The 22,026-nt window shown below is 45.3% G+C and overlaps 1 protein-coding gene and 1 long non-coding RNA gene across 3 annotated transcripts in view; one reads left to right on the top strand and one right to left on the bottom strand.

The window, feature by feature from the left end:
- The window catches only part of LOC127928996 (lethal(2) giant larvae protein homolog 1-like), a gene marked incomplete at its 3' end in the record, with an annotated part of 35,318 nt that extends 15,551 nt beyond the window's left edge, over positions 1-19,767 (top strand). Inside the window, exons 5-11 of the mRNA XM_052516642.1 lie at positions 180-318; positions 5,853-6,181; positions 7,027-7,218; positions 8,820-8,892; positions 9,819-9,924; positions 19,231-19,286; positions 19,632-19,767. Of these exons, the coding sequence (XP_052372602.1) occupies positions 180-318; positions 5,853-6,181; positions 7,027-7,218; positions 8,820-8,892; positions 9,819-9,924; positions 19,231-19,286; positions 19,632-19,767 (1,031 nt within the window). The remainder of the gene's footprint in view (positions 1-179; positions 319-5,852; positions 6,182-7,026; positions 7,219-8,819; positions 8,893-9,818; positions 9,925-19,230; positions 19,287-19,631) is intronic.
- On the bottom strand, positions 16,146-18,527 carry LOC127928994 (uncharacterized). 2 transcript variants are annotated; one of them, XR_008133147.1, is made up of 4 exons: positions 17,906-18,527; positions 17,439-17,594; positions 17,088-17,243; positions 16,146-17,006 (listed from the first exon to the last, which is right to left on the bottom strand). It is a non-coding gene; the product is annotated as an uncharacterized LOC127928994 (long non-coding RNA). The 2 variants fall into 2 exon arrangements; XR_008133148.1 differs by having other exon boundaries at positions 17,478-17,594.
- Positions 19,768-22,026: the final 2,259 nt, after the last annotated feature.

The raw sequence follows: 22,026 nt of genomic DNA, 5'->3' as shown, positions 1-22,026 counted from the left end.
TATAAATACGTTTTGTTGGTTCTCACAGTATAAATACGTTGGTTGGTTCTCACGATATAAATACGTTGGTTGGTTCTCACGATATAAATACGTTGGTTGGTTCTCACAGTATAAATACGTTGGTTGGTTCTCACAGAGCTTCCAATGAGTGTGACATCCATTCCTGTGTGTGTGTGTAGATCCAGGAGGCCAACGCAGCGCTAGCTGACCAGGAGGAAGTAGCTCCGGTGCAGAGGAGGATCGAGCCGAGATCAGCTGACGACTCTCTATCAGGAGTGGTGCGATGCCTCTGTTTCGCCGATACGTTCCTCAGAGACGGTATGGTTCTGTCTGATACGTACCTCAGAGACGGTATGGTATGATTCTGTCTGATACGTACCTTAGAGATGGTATGATTCTGTCAGATACGTACCTCAGAGACGGTATGATTCTGTCTGATATGTACCTTAGAGACGGTATGATATGATTCTGTCTGATATGTACCTTAGAGACGGTATGATATGATTCTGTCTGATACGTACCTCAGAGACGGTTGATTCTGTCTGATACGTACCTCAGAGACGGTATGATTCTGTCTGATACGTTCCTCAGAGACGGTATGGTATGATTCTGTCTGATACGTACCTCAGAGAGATGGTATGATTCTGTCTGAGATACTGTCTGTACCTCAGAGACGATATGATTCTGTCTGATACGTACCTCAGAGACGGTATGGTATGATTCTGTCTGATACGTACCTCAGAGACGGTATGATATGATTCTGTCTGATACGTACCTCAGAGACGGTATGATTCTGTCTGATACGTACCTCAGAGACGGTATGATATGATTCTGTCTGATACGTACCTCAGAGACGGTATGATATGATTCTGTCTGATACGTACCTCAGAGACGGTATGATATGATTCTGTCTGATACGTACCTCAGAGACGGTATGATTCTGTCTGATACGTACCTCAGAGACGGTATGGTATGGTTCTGTCTGATACGTACCTTAGAGACGGTATGATATGATTCTGTCTGATACGTACCTCAGAGACGGTATGATTCTGTCTGATACGTACCTCAGAGACGGTATGATTCTGTCTGATACGTACCTTAGAGACGGTATGATATGATTCTGTCTGATACGTACCTCAGAGACGGTATGATTCTGTCTGATACGTACCTCAGAGACGGTATGATTCTGTCTGATACGTACCTCAGAGACGGTATGATATGATTCTGTCTGATACGTACCTCAGAGACGGTATGATATGATTCTGTCTGATACGTACCTCAGAGACGGTATGATTCTGTCTGATACGTACCTCAGAGACGGTATGATATGATTCTGTCTGATACGTACCTCAGAGACGGTATGATATGATTCTGTCTGATACGTACCTCAGAGACGGTATGATATGATTCTGTCTGATACGTACCTCAGAGACGGTATGGTTCTGTCTGATACGTACCTCAGAGACGGTATGATATGATTCTGTCTGATACGTACCTCAGAGACGGTATGATATGATTCTGTCTGATACGTACCTCAGAGACGGTATGATTCTGTCTGATACGTACCTCAGAGACGGTATGATTCTGTCTGATACGTACCTCAGAGACGGTATGGTTCTGTCTGATACGTACCTCAGAGACGGTATGATTCTGTCTGATACGTACCTCAGAGACGGTATGATATGATTCTGTCTGATACGTACCTCAGAGACGGTATGATTCTGTCTGATACGTACCTCAGAGACGGTATGATTCTGTCTGATACGTACCTCAGAGACGGTATGATTCTGTCTGATACGTACCTCAGAGACGGTATGATTCTGTCTGATACGTACCTCAGAGACGGTATGATATGATTCTGTCTGATACGTACCTCAGAGACGGTATGGTATGATTCTGTCTGATACGTACCTTAGAGACGGTATGATTCTGTCTGATACGTACCTCAGAGACGGTATGGTATGATTCTGTCTGATACGTACCTCAGAGACGGTATGGTATGATTCTGTCTGATACGTACCTCAGAGACGGTATGATATGATTCTGTCTGATACGTACCTCAGAGACGGTATGATATGATTCTGTCTGATACGTACCTCAGAGACGGTATGATTCTGTCTGATACGTACCTCAGAGACGGTATGGTATGGTTCTGTCTGATACGTACCTCAGAGACGGTATGATATGATTCTGTCTGATACGTACCTCAGAGACGGTATGGTTCTGTCTGATACGTACCTCAGAGACGGTATGATTCTGTCTGATACGTACCTCAGAGACGGTATGATTCTGTCTGATACGTACCTCAGAGACGGTATGATTCTGTCTGATACGTACCTCAGAGACGGTATGGTTCTGTCTGATACGTACCTCAGAGACGGTATGGTATGATTCTGTCTGATACGTACCTCAGAGACGGTATGATTCTGTCTGATACGTACCTTAGAGACGGTATGATTCTGTCTGATACGTACCTCAGAGACGGTATGATTCTGTCTGATACGTACCTCAGAGACGGTATGATATGATTCTGTCTGATACGTACCTCAGAGACGGTATGATTCTGTCTGATACGTACCTCAGAGACGGTATGATTCTGTCTGATACGTACCTCAGAGACGGTATGGTATGATTCTGTCTGATACGTACCTCAGAGACGGTATGATTCTGTCTGATACGTACCTCAGAGACGGTATGATATGATTCTGTCTGATACGTACCTCAGAGACGGTATGATTCTGTCTGATACGTACCTCAGAGACGGTATGATATGATTCTGTCTGATACGTACCTCAGAGACGGTATGATTCTGTCTGATACGTACCTCAGAGACGGTATGGTATGATTCTGTCTGATACGTACCTCAGAGACGGTATGATTCTGTCTGATACGTACCTTAGAGACGGTATGGTTCTGTCTGATACGTACCTCAGAGACGGTATGGTATGATTCTGTCTGATACGTACCTCAGAGACGGTATGGTTCTGTCTGATACGTACCTCAGAGACGGTATGATTCTGTCTGATACGTACCTCAGAGACGGTATGATATGATTCTGTCTGATACGTACCTCAGAGACGGTATGATTCTGTCTGATACGTACCTCAGAGACGGTATGATATGATTCTGTCTGATACGTACCTCAGAGACGGTATGATATGATTCTGTCTGATACGTACCTCAGAGACGGTATGGTATTCTGTCTGTTCTGTCTGTCTGATACGTACCTCAGAGACGGTATGATTCTGTCTGATACGTACCTTAGAGACGGTATGATTCTGTCTGATACGTACCTCAGAGACGGTATGATTCTGTCTGATACGTACCTCAGAGACGGTATGATATGATTCTGTCTGATACGTACCTCAGAGACGGTATGATATGATTCTGTCTGATACAGTTGCCAGAAGTTTACATACACTTGGGTTGGATTCATTAAAACTAGTTTTTCAACCACTCCACAAATTTCTTGCTAACAAGTCGGTTAGGACATTACTTTGTGCATTGACACAAGTCATTTCTCCAACAATTGTTTAAAGACAGATTATTTCACTTATAATTCACTGTATCACAATTCCAGTGGGTCATAAGTTTACATACACTAAGTTGACTGTGCCTTTTAAACAGCTTGGAAAATTCGAGAAAATTATGTCATGGCTTTATAAGCTTCTGATAGGCTAATTGACATCATTTGAGTCAATTGGAGGTGTACCTGTGGATGTATTTCAAGGCCTACCTTCAAACTCAGTGCCTCTTTGCTTGACATGGGGGCGGCAGCGTAGCCTAGTGGTTAGAGCGTTGGACTAGTAACCGGAAGGTTGCAAGTTCAAACCCCGAACTGACAAGGTACAAATCTGTCGTTCTGCCCCTGAACAGGCAGTTAACCCACTGTTCCCAGGCCGTCATTGGAAATAAGAATTTGTTCTTAACTGACTTGCCTAGTTAAATAAAGATAAAAAAATAAATAAATAAAAAACATCTTGGGAAAATCAAAAGAAATCAGCCAAGACCTCAGAAAGAAAATTGTAGACCTCCACAAGTCTGGTTCATCCTTGGGAGCAATTTCCAAATGCCTGAAGGTACCACGTTCATCTGTACAAACAATAGTACTCAAGTATAAACACCATGGGACCACGCAGCCGTCATACCGCTCAGGAAGGAGACGCGTTCTGTCTCCTAGAGATGAATGTACTTTGGTGTGAAACGTGCAAATCAATCCCAGAACAACAGCAAAGGACCCTGTGAAGATGCTGGACGAAACAGGTACAAAAGTATCTATATCCACAAACTGAAAGGTTGCTCAGCAACGAAGAGACCGCTGCTCCAAAACCACCATAGAAAAGCCAGACTACGATTTGCAACAGCACATGGAGACAAAGATCATACATTTTGGAGAAATGTCCTCTGGTCTGATGAAACAAAAATAGAACTGTTTAGCCATAATGACCATCGTTATGTTTGGAGGAAAAGGGGAGGCTTGCAAGCCGAAGAACTCCATCCCAACCGTGAAGCACGGGGGTGGCAGCATCATGTTGTGGGGGTGCTTTGCTGCAGGAGGGCCTGGTGCATTTCACAAAATAGATGGTATCATGAGGGAGGAAAAATATGTGGATATATTGAAGCAACATCTCAAGACGTGTGTTGGAGATTTTCCAGTCATCTGGTGATTTTCCGTAACCTATACTGTTGTCTTTGAAGTAGAACGAATCAACAGAGTGAAGTCTGAGCCCATGTGATGTACAAAGCTAGATCAACATGGAATTGACCATTGGACATGTAAAGAACAGAACATAAGCAGAATCTGTGTAGATGAGGTTAACTGACAAGATGTGACAGGTCTGGGCCATATCTGATCCTGTGAAGGCTACTGGACACGCGCACACACGTTAACCATACATTGATAATGTAGTTCTGAACTTGTAAAGACCTTTGGCCAGGAACATTAGCTAAAGGGTATGTCATGTCACGCCACCAATAGAATCTATGCCCCAATATCTGAGCCAATAAGAGAATGGAAACTATGTAACAAAGACAATGAGGTGATGACATCATTATGTAAAGGTAGAAACTGTATAAAAGCAGAGCGCTAAGAATGAGGAGGCAGTTCTTCCATGGAGGTGCTCGGCATTTGTTGTCCTCTGCAATAAAATTCTAATTTGAATTCACAAACTCCGGTATCTGAGTAGTATTTGTTTTTAATATTTTCCACAACATCAGTCAGGAAGTTTAAGCTTGGTCGCAAATGGGTCTTCAAAATGGACAATGACCCCCAAGCGTACTTCCAAGTTGTGGCAAAATGGCTTAAGGACAACAAAGTCAAGGTATTGGAGTGGCCATCACAAAGCCCTGACCTCAATCCCAGAGAAGATTTGTGGGCAGAACTGAAAAAACGTGTGCGAGCAAGGAGGAGAATAAATCATTCTCTCTACGATTATTCTGACATTTCACATTCTTAAAATAAAGTGGTGATCCTAACTGACCTAAAACTGGGAATTTTTACCAGGATTAAATGTCAGGAATTGTGAAAAAACTGAGTTTAAATGTATTTGGCTACGGTGTATGTAAACTTCTGACTTCAGCTGTATATCTTTGTTTATTAATGTGTCTATCTATGTTAACATGTATATCTCCGTTTAATTTGTGTGTATCTATGTTAATGTGTATATCTCTGTTTAATGTGTGTGTATCTATGGTAACATGTGTATCTATGTCAACATGTATATCTCTGTTTAATGTGTGTGTATCTATGTCAACATGTATATCTCTGTTTAATGTGTGTGTATCTATGTTAACATGTATATCTCTGTTTGTGTGTGTATCTATATTAACGTGTATATCTCTGTCTCCCCCAGGTACACACCACGGCCCGACGCTGTGGGCGGGGACAAACTCAGGGAGTGTGTATGCTTACGCGTTGGAGGTCCCGGGTGTGGGGTCGGGACGTGGACGGCCGGGGGTGAGGGAGCGGCTGTGGACGGCCGGGGGTGAGGGCGGCTGTGTGGAGGCCGTGTTGGGGAAAGAGATTCAGCTGATGCACAGGGCTCCGGTCGTGTCCGTCTGCGTTCTGGACGGACGGGGGAAACCGTTACCAGAACCTTACCAAGCCTCTCTGGACCTGGCTACTGCTCCAGACATGACGAACCCACACTCTGTCCTCATCGCTTCAGAGGAACAACTCAAGGTACACACCTGTTGGGAATTACCTGTCAGTCAGGTATTCAGTCTCTCTGAGGTCAGTGTTGACAGGTATATTGTGTTGACAGGTATATTGGGTTGACAGGTGTGTTGTGTTGACAGGTATATTGTGTTGACAGGTATATTGTGTTGACAGGTATATTGTGTTGACAGGTATATTGTGTTGACAGGTGTATTGTGTTGACAGGTGTATTGTGTTGACAGGTATATTGTGTTGACAGGTATATTGTGTTGACAGGTATATTGTGTTGACAGGTATATTGTGTTGACAGGTATATTGTGTTGACAGGTATATTGTGTTGACAGGTATATTGTGTTGACAGGTATATTGTGTTGACAGGTATATTGTGTTGACAGGTATATTGTGTTGACAGGTATATTGTGTTGACAGGTGTATTGTGTTGACAGGTGTATTGTGTTGACAGGTATATTGTGTTGACAGGTATATTGTGTTGACAGGTATATTGTGTTGACAGGTATATTGTGTTGACAGGTATATTGTGTTGACAGGTAATTGTGTTGACAGGTATATTGTGTTGACAGGTATATTGTGTTGACAGGTATATTGTGTTGACAGGTATATTGTGTTGACAGGTAATTGTGTTGACAGGTATATTGTGTTGACAGGTATATTGTGTTGACAGGTGTGTTGTGTTGACAGGTGTATTGTGTTGACAGGTATATTGTGTTGACAGGTATATTGTGTTGACAGGTGTATTGTGTTGACAGGTATATTGTGTTGACAGGTGTATTGTGTTGACAGGTGTATTGTGTTGACAGGTATGTGTTGTTGACAGGTGTATTGTGTTGACAGGTGTATTGTGTTGACAGGTGTTCAGTCTTCCTAAGGTCGGTGCGAAGACCAAGTTCAAGCTGACGGCTCATGAGGGTTGTCGTGTGCGGAGGGTTGCCATGGTGACGGTGTGTTCCACAGCCCAGGAGGACTACAGTGAGACCAGTCTGGTCTGTCTGACCAACCTTGGAGACCTGCACTTGTTTAACGTACCTGCCCTACGGCCACAGGTAGGGGGGTGTACCTGTTTAACGTACCTGCCCTGGCCACAGGTAGGGGGTGTACCTGTTTAACGTACCTGCCCTACGGCCACAGGTGGGGGGTGTACCTGTTTAACGTACCTGCCCTACGGCCACAGGTAGGGGGGTGTACCTGTTTAACGTACCTGCCCTACGGCCACAGGTGGGGGGGGAGTGTACCTGTTTAACGTACCTGCCCTACGGCCACAGGTAGGGGGGACAGTACCTGTTTAACGTACCTGCCCTACGGCCACAGGTGGGGGGGGAGTGTATTGTTTAACGTACCTGCCCTACGGCCACAGGTAGGGGGGGTGTACCTGTTTAACGTACCTGCCCTACGGCCACAGGTAGGGGGGGGGTGTACCTGTTTAACGTACCTGCCCTACGGCCACAGGTAGGGGGGGGTGTACCTGTTTAACGTGCCCTACGGCCACAGGTAGGGGGGTGTACCTGTTTAACGTGTGCCCTACGGCCACAGGTAGGGGGAGTGTACCTGTTTAACGTACCTGCCCTACGGCCACAGGTAGGGGGTGTACCTGTTTAACGTACCTGCCCTACGGCCACAGGTAGGGGGTGTACCTGTTTAACGTACCTGCCCTACGGCCACAGGTAGGGGGTGTACCTGTTTAACGTGCCTGCCCTACGGCCACAGGTAGGGGGGTGTACCTGTTTAACGTACCTGCCCTACGGCCACAGGTAGGGGGGGTGTACCTGTTTAACGTACCTGTTTAACAGGTAGGGGGTGTACCTGTTTAACGTACCTGCCCTACGGCCACAGGTAGGGGGGGGTGTACCTGTTTAACGTACCTGCCCTACGGCCACAGGTGGGGGGGGTGTACCTGTTTAACGTACCTGCCCTACGGCCACAGGTAGGGGGGTGTACCTGTTTAACGTACCTGCCCTACGGCCACAGGTAGGGGGTGTACCTGTTTAACGTACCTGCCCTACGGCCACAGGTAGGGGGTGTACCTGTTTAACGTGTGTGCCCTACGGCCACAGGTAGGGGGTGTACACCTGTTTAACGTACCTGCCCTACGGCCACAGGTAGGGGGGTGTACCTGTTTAACGTACCTGCCCTACGGCCACAGGTAGGGGGTGTACCTGTTTAACGTACCTGCCCTACGGCCACAGGTAGGGGGGTGTACCTGTTTAACGTACCTGCCCTACGGCCACAGGTAGGGGGTGTACAGTGTGTGTGTGTTGCAGTGTGTGTGTTGCAGTGTGTGTGTGTTGCAGTGTGTGTGTGTTGCAGTGTGTGTGTGTTCCAGTGTGTGTGTGTTGCAGTGTGTGTGTGTTGCAGTGTGTGTGTGTTGCAGTGTGTGTGTTTGCGTGTGTGTGTGTGTTGCAGTGTGTTGTGTTGCAGTGTGTGTGTTGCAGTGTGTGTGTGTTGCAGTGTGTGTGTGTTGCAGTGTGTGTGTGTTGCAGTGTGTGTGTGTTGCAGTGTGTGTGTTGCAGTGTGTGTGTGTTGCAGTGTGTGTGTGTTGCAGTGTGTGTGTGTTGCAGTGTGTGTGTGTTGCAGTGTGTGTGTGTGTGTGTGTATGTGTGTGTGTGTGTTGCAGTGTGTGTGTGTTAACCTCTGTCTCTGTCTGTAGGTACGTTATGACTGTATCCGTAAAGAGGACATCAGTGGCATCGCTTCCTGTGTCTTCACAAGGAACGGTCAGGGTGAGAACACACACACACACACACACACACACACACACACAACAATTGTTGATATGCATGTTTCCGTTTGTGTGTGTAGGGTTCTACCTGGTCTCTCTGTGTGTGTAGGGTTCTACCTGATCTCTCTGTGTGTGTAGGGTTCTACCTGATCTCTCTGTGTGTGTAGGGTTCTACCTGATCTCTCTGTGTGTAGGGTTCTACCTGATCTCTCTCTCTGTGTGTGTAGGGTACTTACTACCTGATCTCTCTCTCTGTGTGTGTAGGGTACTTACTACCTGATCTCTCTCTGTGTGTGTAGGGTACTTACTACCTGATCTCTCTCTCTCTCTGTGTGTAGGGTTCTACCTGATCTCTCTGTGTGTAGGGTTCTACCTGATCTCTCTCTCTGTGTGTGTAGGGTACTTACTACCTGATCTCTCTGTGTGTAGGATTCTACCTGATCTCTCTCTCTCTCTCTCTCTGTAGGGTACTACCTGATCTCTCTCTCTGTGTGTGTAGGGTACTACCTGGTCTCTCTGTGTGTGTAGGGTTCTACCTGGTCTCTCTGTGTGTGTAGGGTTCTACCTGGTCTCTCTGTGTGTGTAGGGTTCTACCTGGTCTCTCTGTGTGTGTAGGGTTCTACCTGATCTCTGTGTGTGTGTAGGATTCTACCTGATCTTTCTCTCTGTGTGTAGGGTTCTACCTGATCTGTGTGTAGGATTCTACCTGATCTCTCTCTCTCTCTGTGTAGGGTACTACCTGATCTCTCTCTCTCTGTGTGTAGGGTTCTACCTGATCTTTCTCTCTGTGTGTAGGGTTCTACCTGATCTCTCTCTCTGTGTGTAGGATTCTACCTGATCTCTCTCTCTCTCTCTGTGTAGGGTACTACCTGATCTCTGTTGCTCTGTGTGTAGGGTTCTACCTGATCTCTCTCACTGTGTGTGTAGGGTTCTACCTGATCTCTCCATCAGAGTACCAGCGTTTCTCCCTGTCAGCTAAAGTCATCACAGAACCTCTGTGTACTGTGGAGCAGGAGAGACCTCTGGAGACCAGGTCACTACACACTAACACCAGGTCACTACACACACTAACATCAGGTCACTACACACACTAACATCAGGTCACTACACACACAGGTCACTAACATCAGGTCACTACACACACTAACATCAGGTCACTACACACACTAACATCAGGTCACTACACAGGTCACTACACTAACATCAGGTCACTACACACTAACATCAGGTCACTACACACACTAACATCAGGTCACTACACACACTAACATCAGGTCACTACACACACTAACATCAGGTCACTACACACACTAACATCAGGTCACTACACACACTAACAACATCAGGTCACTACACACACTAACATCAGGTCACTACACACACTAACATCCAGGTCACTACACACACTAACATCAGGTCACTACACACACTAACATCAGGTCAACATCAGGTCACTACACACACTAACATCAGGTCACTACACACACTAACATCAGGTCACTACACACACTAACATCAGGTCACTACACACACTAACACAGGTCACTACACACAGGTCAACATCAGGTCACTACACACTAACATCAGGTCACTACACACTAACAGGTCACTACACACACTAACATCAGGTCACTACACACACTAACATCAGGTCACTACACAACACAGGTCACTACATAACAGGTCACTACACACACTAACATCAGGTCACTACACACACTCAACATCAGGTCACTACACACACTAACATCAGGTCACTACACACACTAACATCAGGTCACTACACACACTAACATCAGGTCACTACACACACTAACATCAGGTCACTACACACACTAACATCAGGTCACTACACACACTAACACCAGGTCACTACACACACTAACATCAGGTCACTACACACACTAACATCAGGTCACTACACACACTCAACATCAGGTCACTACACACACTAACATCAGGTCACTACACACACTAACATCAGGTCACTACACACTAACATCAGGTCAACATCAGGTCACTACACACACACTAACATCAGGTCACTACACACACTAACATCAGGTCACTACACACACTAACATCAGGTCACTACACACACTAACATCAGGTCACTACACACACTAACATCAGGTCACTACACACTAACATCAGGTCACTACACACACTAACATCAGGTCACTACACACACTAACATCAGGTCACTACACACACTAACATCAGGTCACTACACACACTAACATCAGGTCACTACACACACTAACATCAGGTCACTACACACTAACATCAGGTCACTACACACACTAACATCAGGTCACTACACACACTAACATCAGGTCACTACACACACTAACATCAGGTCAGGTCACTACACACACTAACATCAGGTCACTACACACACTAACACTCACTACACATCAGGTCACTACACACTAACATCAGGTCACTACACACACTAACATCAGGTCACTACACACACTAACATCAGGTCACTACACACACTAACATCAGGTCACTACACACTAACATCAGGTCACTACACACTAACATAACATCAGGTCACTACACACACTAACATCAGGTCACTACACACTAACATCAGGTCACTACACACACTAACATCAGGTCACTACACACACTAACATCAGGTCACTACACACACTAACATCAGGTCACTACACACACTAACATCAGGTCACTACACACACTAACATCAGGTCACTACACACTAACATCAGGTCACTACACACACACCAGGTAACATCAGGTCACTACACACACTAACATCAGGTCACTACACACACTAACATCAGGTCACTACACACTAACATCAGGTCACTACACACTAACATCAGGTCACTACACACACTAACATCAGGTCACTACACACTAACATCAGGTCACTACACACACTAACATCAGGTCACTACACACACTAACATCAGGTCACTACACACAGGTCACTACTAACATCAGGTCACTACACACTAACATCAGGTCACTACACACACTAACATCAGGTCACTACACACACTAACATCAGGTCACTACACACTAACATCAGGTCACTACACACACTAACACCAGGTCACTACACACACTAACATCAGGTCACTACACACACTAACATCAGGTCACTACACACACTAACATCAGGTCACTGTCAGGTCACTACACACAACTAACTATCATCAGGTCACTACACAACATCAGGTCAACACCAGGTCACTACACACACTAACACCAGGTCACTACACACTAACATCAGGTCACTACACACTAACATCAGGTCACTACACACACTAACATCAGGTCACTACACACACTAACATCAGGTCACTACACACACTAACACCAGGTCAACATCAGGTCACTACACACACTAACATCAGGTCACTACACACACTAACACCAGGTCACTACACACTAACATCAGGTCACTACACACACTAACATCAGGTCACTACACACTAACACCAGGTCACTACACACACTAACATCAGGTCACTACACACACTAACATCAGGTCACTACACACTAACATCAGGTCACTACACACACTAACATCAGGTCACTACACACACTAACATCAGGTCACTACACACACTAACATCAGGTCACTACACTAACATCAGGTCACTACACACACTAACATCAGGTCACTACACACACTAACATCAGGTCACTACACACACTAACATCAGGTCACTACACACACTAACACCAGGTCACTACACACACTAACACCAGGTCACTACACACTACCACACTAACAGGTCACTACACACACTAACATCAGGTCACTACACACACTAACATCAGGTCACTACACACACTAACATCAGGTCACTACACACACTAACATCAGGTCACTACACACACTAACACCAGGTAACATCAGGTCACTACACACACTAACATCAGGTCACTACACACTAACATCAGGTCACTACACACACTAACACCAGGTCACTACACACACTAACATCAGGTCACTACACACTAACATCAGGTCACTACACACACTAACATCAGGTCACTACACACACTAACATCAGGTCACTACACACACTAACATCAGGTCACTACACACACTAACATCAGGTCACTACACACACTAACATCAGGTCACTACACACTAACATCAGGTCACTACACACACTAACATCAGGTCACTACACACTAACATCAGGTCACTACACACACTAACATCAGGTCACTACACACTAACATCTCACTACACACTAACATCAGGTCACTACACACACTAACATCAGGTCACTACACACACTAACATCAGGTCACTACACACACTAACATCAGGTCACTACACACACTAACATCAGGTCACTACACACACTAACATCAGGTCACTACACACACTAACATCAGGTCACTACACACTAACATCAGGTCACTACACACACCAACATCAACATCAGGTCACTACACACACTAACATCAGGTCACTACACACTAACATCAGGTCACTACACACACTAACATCAGGTCACTACACACTAACATCAGGTCACTACACACACTAACATCAGGTCACTACACACTAACATCAGGTCACTACACACACATAACATCAGGTCACTACACACACTAACATCAGGTCACTACACACTAACATCAGGTCACTACACACACTAACATCAGGTCACTACACACTAACATCAGGTCACTACACACTAACATCAGGTCACTACACACTAACATCAGGTCACTACACACACTAACATCAGGTCACTACACACTAACATCAGGTCACTACACACACTAACATCAGGTCACTACACACTACTAACACACACACTAACAGGTCACTACACACACTAACATCAGGTCACTACACACACTAACATCAGGTCACTACACACACTAACATCAGGTCACTACACACACTAACATCAGGTCACTACACACACTAACACCAGGTCACTACACACTAACATCAGGTCACTACACACTAACATCAGGTCACTACACACACTAACATCAGGTCACTACACACACTAACATCAGGTCACTACACACTAACATCAGGTCACTACACACACTAACATCAGGTCACTACACACACTAACATCAGGTCACTACACACTAACATCAGGTCACTACACACACTAACATCAGGTCACTACACACACTAACATCAGGTCACTACACACTAACATCAGGTCACTACACACACTAACATCAGGTCACTACACACACTAACATCAGGTCACTACACACACTAACATCAGGTCACTACACACACTAACATCAGGTCACTACACACACTAACATCAGGTCACTACACACACTAACATCAGGTCACTACACACACTAACATCAGGTCACTACACACTAACATCAGGTCACTACACACACTAACATCAGGTCACTACACACACTAACATCAGGTCACTACACACACTAACATCAGGTCACTACACACACTAACATCAGGTCACTACACACACTAACATCAGGTCACTACACACACTAACATCAGGTCACTACACACACTAACATCAGGTCACTACACACACTAACATCAGGTCACTACACACACTAACATCAGGTCACTACACACACTAACATCAGGTCACTACACACTAACATCAGGTCACTACACACACTAACATCAGGTCACTACACACACTAACATCAGGTCACTACACACACTAACATCAGGTCACTACACACACACTAACATCAGGTCACTACACACACTAACATCAGGTCACTACACACACACTACACACACTAACATCAGGTCACTAACATCAGGTCACTACACACACTAACATCAGGTCACTACACACACTAACATCAGGTCACTACACACACTAACATCAGGTCACTACACACACTAACATCAGGTCACTACACACACTAACATCAGGTCACTACACACACTAACATCAGGTCACTACACACACTAACATCAGGTCACTACACACACTAACATCAGGTCACTACACACACTAACATCAGGTCACTACACACACTAACATCAGGTCACTACACACACTACATCAACACACACTCAGGTCACTACACACACTAACATCAGGTCACTACACACTAACATCAGGTCACTACACACACTAACATCAGGTCACTACACACTAACATCAGGTCACTACACACACTAACATCAGGTCACTACACACACTAACACCAGGTCACTACACACACTAACATCAGGTCACTACACACACTAACATCAGGTCACTACACACACTAACATCAGGTCACTACACACACTAACATCAGGTCACTACACACTAACATCAGGTCACTACACACATCAGGTCACTAACACCAGGTCACTACACACACTAACAACATCAGGTCACTACACACACTAACATCAGGTCACTACACACACTAACATCAGGTCACTACACACTAACATCAGGTCACTACACACACTAACATCAGGTCACTACACACACTAACATCAGGTCACTAGGTCACACACTAACACCAGGTCACTACACACACTAACATCAGGTCACTACACACACTAACACCAGGTCACTACACACACTAACACCAGGTCACTACACACACTAACATCAGGTCACTACACACACAACACAGGTCACTCTAACACCAGGTCACTACACACTAACACCAGGTCACTACAGGTCACACTAACAACATCAGGTCACTACACACACTAACACCAGGTCACTACACACACTAACATCAGGTCACTACACACACTAACATCAGGTCACTACACACTAACATCAGGTCACTACACACACTAACATCAGGTCACTACACACACTAACATCAGGTCACTACACACTAACACCAGGTCACTACACACACTAACATCAGGTCACTACACACACTAACATCAGGTCACTACACACACTAACATCAGGTCACTACACACACTAACACCAGGTCACTACACACACTAACATCAGGTCACTACACACTAACACCAGGTCACTACACACACTAACACAGGTCACTACACACTAACAACACCAGGTCACTACACACACTAACATCAGGTCACTACACACACTAACACCAGGTCACTACACACACTACACAACACCAGGTCACTACACACACTAGGTCATCAGGTCACTACACACACTAACACCAGGTCACAGGTCACACACACTAACACAGGTCACTACACACTAACATCAGGTCACTACACACACTAACACCAGGTCACTACATCAGGTCACACTAACACCAGGTCACTACACTACTCAACTACACTACTCAACCAAGTCTAACACCAGCCTCAGATTATTAGATATATGGCACCCTTTCAGATTGACATTCATCAATCAGATCATTCAAGCACCACGTTAACCTTTTTCTGCAAAGATTGAGGCTATACTTTTGTAGTCCAGGTCCAGCTGAACGTCGGACGAAAAGTTGAAAAAAGTTATATTACAGGTCGTAGAAACTTGTCAAACTAAGTATAGAGTCAATCTTTAGGATGTTTTTATCATAAATCTTCAATAAAGTTCCAACCGGAGAATTCCATTGTCTGTAGAAAAGCAATGGAACGAGAGTTAACTCTCTCGTGAGCGCGCGTCACGAGCCTGTGGCACTCGGCCGGACACCTGGCTCAATCCCCTCTCATTCAGCTCCCCTTCCTAGTAGAAGCCTCAAACACAGTTCTAAAGACTGTTATCTGCTGTTCTTTTTGCCCTTTTCACGACATTGTTTCCTGGACCGAATGAAGGCTCCTCGTAAAATCATTCAATTTAATCATTAAGATCAAGATGCTAAATTTTTATTTTATTTATCCTTTATTTAACTAGGCAAGTCGGTTAAGAACAAATTCTTATTTTCAATGACGGCCTGGGTTAACTGCCTTGTTCAGGGGCATAACGACAGATTTTTACCTTGTCAGCTCGGGGATTTGATCTAGAAACCTTTGCGGTTACTGGTCCAACGCGCTAACCACTAGGCTACCTGCTGGTTACTGGTCCAACGCGCTAACCACTAGGCTACCTGCTGGTTACTGGTCCAACGCGCTAACCACTAGGCTACCTGCTGGTTACTGGTCCAACGCGCTAACCACTAGGCTACCTGCTGGTTACTGGTCCAACGCGCTAACCACTAGGCTACCTGCTGGTTACTAGTCCAACGCTCTAACCACTAGGCTACCTGCTCTAACCACTAGGCTACCTGCTCTAACCACTAGGCTACCTGCTGGTTACTGGTCCAACGCGCTAACCACTAGGCTACCTGCTGGTTACTGGTCCAACGCGCTAACCACTAGGCTACCTGCTGGTTACTGGTCCAACGCGCTAACCACTAGGCTACCTGCTGGTTACTGGTCCAACGCGCTAACCACTAGGCTACCTGCTGGTTACTAGTCCAACGCTCTAACCACTAGGCTACCTGCTGGTTACTAGTCCAACGCTCTAACCACTAGGCTACCTGCTGGTTACTAGTCCAACGCTCTAACCACTAGGCTACCTGCTGGTTACTAGTCCAACGCTCTAACCACTAGGCTACCTGCTGGTTACTAGTCCAACGCTCTAACCACTAGGCTACCTGCTGGTTACTGGTCCAACGCGCTAACCACTAGGCTACCTGCTGGTTACTGGTCCAACGCGCTAACCACTAGGCTACCTGCTGGTTACTGGTCCAACGCTCTAACCACTAGGCTACCTGCTGGTTACTGGTCCAACGCGCTAACCACTAGGCTACCTGCTGGTTACTGGTCCAACGCTCTAACCACTAGGCTGCCCCAGTATCAACAACACAGGCTAACCACTAGGCTACCTGCTGGTTACTGGTCCAACGCGCTAACCACTAGGCTAGGCCGCCCCAGTATCAACAACACAGGCTAACCACTAGGCTACCTGCTGGTTACTGGCCCAACGCGCTAACCACTAGGCTACCTGCTGGTTACTGGTCCAACGCTCTAACCACTAGGCTACCTGCTGGTTACTGGTCCAACACTCTAACCACTAGGCTACCTGCTGGTTACTGGTCCAACGCGCTAACCACTAGGCTACCTGCTGGTTACTGGTCCAACGCTCTAACCACTAGGCTACCTGCTGGTTACTGGTCCAACGCTCTAACCACTAGGCTACCTGCTGGTTACTAGTCCAACGCGCTAACCACTAGGCTACCTGCTCTAACCACTAGGCTACCTGCTCTAACCACTAGGCTAGGCCGCCCCAGTATCAACAACACAGTGAGCTAACCACTAGGCTACGCCGCCCCAGTATCAACAACACAGGCTAACCACTAGGCTAGGCCGCCCCAGTATCAACAACACAGTGAGCTAACCACTAGGCTACGCCGCCCCAGTATCAACAACACAGGCTAACCACTAGGCTAGGCCGCCCCAGTATCAACAACACAGTGAGCTAACCACTAGGCTACGCCGCCCCAGTATCAACAACACAGGCTAACCACTAGGCTAGGCCGCCCCAGTATCAACAACACAGTGAGCTAACCACTAGGCTACCTGCTGGTTACTGGTCCAACGCGCTAACCACTAGGCTAGGCCGCCCCAGTATCAACAACACAGGCTAACCACTAGGCTAGGCCGCCCCAGTATCAACAACACAGGCTAACCACTAGGCTACCTGCTGGTTACTGGTCCAACGCGCTAACCACTAGGCTAGGCCGCCCCAGTATCAACAACACAGGCTAACCACTAGGCTACCTGCTCTAACCACTAGGCTAGGCCGCCCCAGTATCAACAACACAGGCTAACCACTAGGCTAGGCCGCCCCAGTATCAACAACACAGGCTAACCACTAGGCTAGGCCGCCCCAGTATCAACAACACAGGCTAACCACTAGGCTAGGCCGCCCCAGTATCAACAACACAGGCTAACCACTAGGCTAGGCCGCCCCAGTATCAACAACACAGGCTAACCACTAGGCTAGGCCGCCCCAGTATCAACAACACAGGCTAACCACTAGGCTACCTGCTCTAACCACTAGGCTAGGCCGCCCCAGTATCAACAACACAGGCTAACCACTAGGCTACCTGCTGGTTACTGGTCCAACGCGCTAACCACTAGGCTACGCCGCCCCAGTATCAACAACACAGGCTAACCACTAGGCTACCTGCTGGTTACTGGTCCAACGCTCTAGGCTAGGCCGCCCCAGTATCAACAACACAGGCTAACCACTAGGCTAGGCCGCCCCAGTATCAACAACACAGGCTAACCACTAGGCTACGCCGCCCCAGTATCAACAACACAGGCTAACCACTAGGCTAGGCCGCCCCAGTATCAACAACACAGGCTAACCACTAGGCTACGCCGCCCCAGTATCAACAACACAGTGAGCTACTGCTCTGATGCTGTTCTCTGTCTCCATAGCGACGACGCAGCCATGCCTCTCCGGGCCAACGGAACTCACTGGAACCAGGCTGAAGGTACGTGGAACGCTTCTCATTGGTCCTTCTGCTAATGTAACGGATGTGAAACGGCTAGCTTAGTTAGCGGTGTGCGCTAAATAGCGTTTCAATCAGTGACGTCACTTGCTCTGAGACCTTGAAGTAGTGGTTCCCCTTTGCTCTGCAAGGGCCGCGGCTTTTGTGGAGCGATGGTTAACGATGCTTCGTGGGTGACTGTTGTTGATGTGTGCAGAGGGTTCCTGGTTCGCGCCCGGGGTACGGGCGAGGGGACGGTCTACAGTTATACACTAACAGTTACTAGCTGGCTGTCAACCAATCCCCTTTCACATTGCCTCAGTCTGACCTCTAACCCCTGACCCCCAGGGTTAACCGAGGACCCCCAGTGTGGCCTGTCCTCCCCGCCTCCCCTCTCCCCTCTGGACTCCCCCCTCAGCATGGCTGACGTCAGCCTGGACACCACCGGAGAACTCACTGTAGAGGACGTCAGGGACTTCCTCACGTAAGATATTACAATAACAGTCATTTAACAGACGTTCTTATCCAGAGACTCAGTTACATTAACATGTTAGTCATTTAACAGACGTTCTTATCCAGAGACTCAGTTACATTAACATGTTAGTCATTTAACAGACGTTCTTATCCAGAGACTCAGTTACATTAACATGTTAGTCATTTAACAGACGTTCTTATCCAGAGACTCAGTTACATTAACATGTTAGTCATTTAACAGACGTTCTTATCCAGAGAGACTCAGTTACATTAACATGTTAGTCATTTAACAGACGTTCTTATCCAGAGAGACTCAGTTACATTAACATGTTAGTCATTTAACAGACGTTCTTATCCAGAGACTCAGTTACATTAACATGTTAGTCATTTAACAGACGTTCTTATCCAGAGACTCAGTTACATTAACATGTTAGTCATTTAACAGACGTTCTTATCCAGAGACTCAGTTACATTAACATGTTAGTCATTTAACAGACGTTCTTATCCAGAGACTCAGTTACATTAACATGTTAGTCATTTAGCAGACGTTCTTATCCAGAGACTCAGTTACATTAACATGTTAGTCATTTAACAGACGTTCTTATCCAGAGACTCAGTTACATTAACATGTTAGTCATTTAACAGACGTTCTTATCCAGAGACTCAGTTACATTAACATGTTAGTCATTTAACAGACGTTCTTATCCAGAGACTCAGTTACATTAACATGTTAGTCATTTAACAGACGTTCTTATCCAGAGACTCAGTTACATTAACATGTTAGTCATTTAACAGACGTTCTTATCCAGAGACTCAGTTACATTAACATGTTAGTCATTTAACAGACGTTCTTATCCAGAGAGACTCAGTTACATTAACATGTTAGTCATTTAACAGACGTTCTTATCCAGAGACTCAGTTACATTAACATGTTAGTCATTTAACAGACGTTCTTATCCAGAGACTCAGTTACATTAACATGTTAGTCATTTAACAGGCGTTCTTATCCAGAGACTCAGTTACATTAACATGTTAGTCATTTAACAGACGTTCTTATCCAGAGACTCAGTTACATTAACATGTTAGTCATTTAACAGACGTTCTTATCCAGAGACTCAGTTACATTAACATGTTAGTCATTTAACAGACGTTCTTATCCAGAGACTCAGTTACATTAACATGTTAGTCATTTAACAGACGTTCTTATCCAGAGACTCAGTTACATTAACATGTTAGTCATTTAACAGACGTTCTTATCCAGAGACTCAGTTACATTAACATGTTAGTCATTTAACAGACGTTCTTATCCAGAGACTCAGTTACATTAACATGTTAGTCATTTAACAGACGTTCTTATCCAGAGACTCAGTTACATTAACATGTTAGTCATTTAACAGACGTTCTTATCCAGAGACTCAGTTACATTAACATGTTAGTCATTTAACAGACGTTCTTATCCAGAGACTCAGTTACATTAACATGTTAGTCATTTAACAGACGTTCTTATCCAGAGACTCAGTTACATTAACATGTTAGTCATTTAACAGACGTTCTTATCCAGAGACTCAGTTACATTAACATGTTAGTCATTTAACAGACGTTCTTATCCAGAGACTCAGTTACATTAACATGTTAGTCATTTAACAGACGTTCTTATCCAGAGACTCAGTTACATTAACATGTTAGTCATTTAACAGACGTTCTTATCCAGAGACTCAGTTACATTAACATGTTAGTCATTTAACAGACGTTCTTATCCAGAGACTCAGTTACATTAACATGTTAGTCATTTAACAGACGTTCTTATCCAGAGACTCAGTTACATTAACATGTTAGTCATTTAACAGACGTTCTTATCCAGAGACTCAGTTACATTAACATGTTAGTCATTTAACAGACGTTCTTATCCAGAGACTCAGTTACATTAACATGTTAGTCATTTAACAGACGTTCTTATCCAGAGACTCAGTTACATTAACATGTTAGTCATTTAACAGACGTTCTTATCCAGAGACTCAGTTACATTAACATGTTAGTCATTTAACAGACGTTCTTATCCAGAGACTCAGTTACATTAACATGTTAGTCATTTAACAGACGTTCTTATCCAGAGACTCAGTTACATTAACATGTTAGTCATTTAACAGACGTTCTTATCCAGAGACTCAGTTACATTAACATGTTAGTCATTTAACAGACGTTCTTATCCAGAGACTCAGTTACATTAACATGTTAGTCATTTAACAGACGTTCTTATCCAGAGACTCAG

Source organism: Oncorhynchus keta, unplaced genomic scaffold, assembly GCF_023373465.1.
Source record: "Oncorhynchus keta strain PuntledgeMale-10-30-2019 unplaced genomic scaffold, Oket_V2 Un_scaffold_5244_pilon_pilon, whole genome shotgun sequence".
NCBI classification, from domain to species: domain Eukaryota; kingdom Metazoa; phylum Chordata; class Actinopteri; order Salmoniformes; family Salmonidae; genus Oncorhynchus; species Oncorhynchus keta.
The sequence above is the reverse complement of the archived record's forward strand: the minus strand, read 5'-3'. Positions and strand labels throughout refer to the sequence as shown.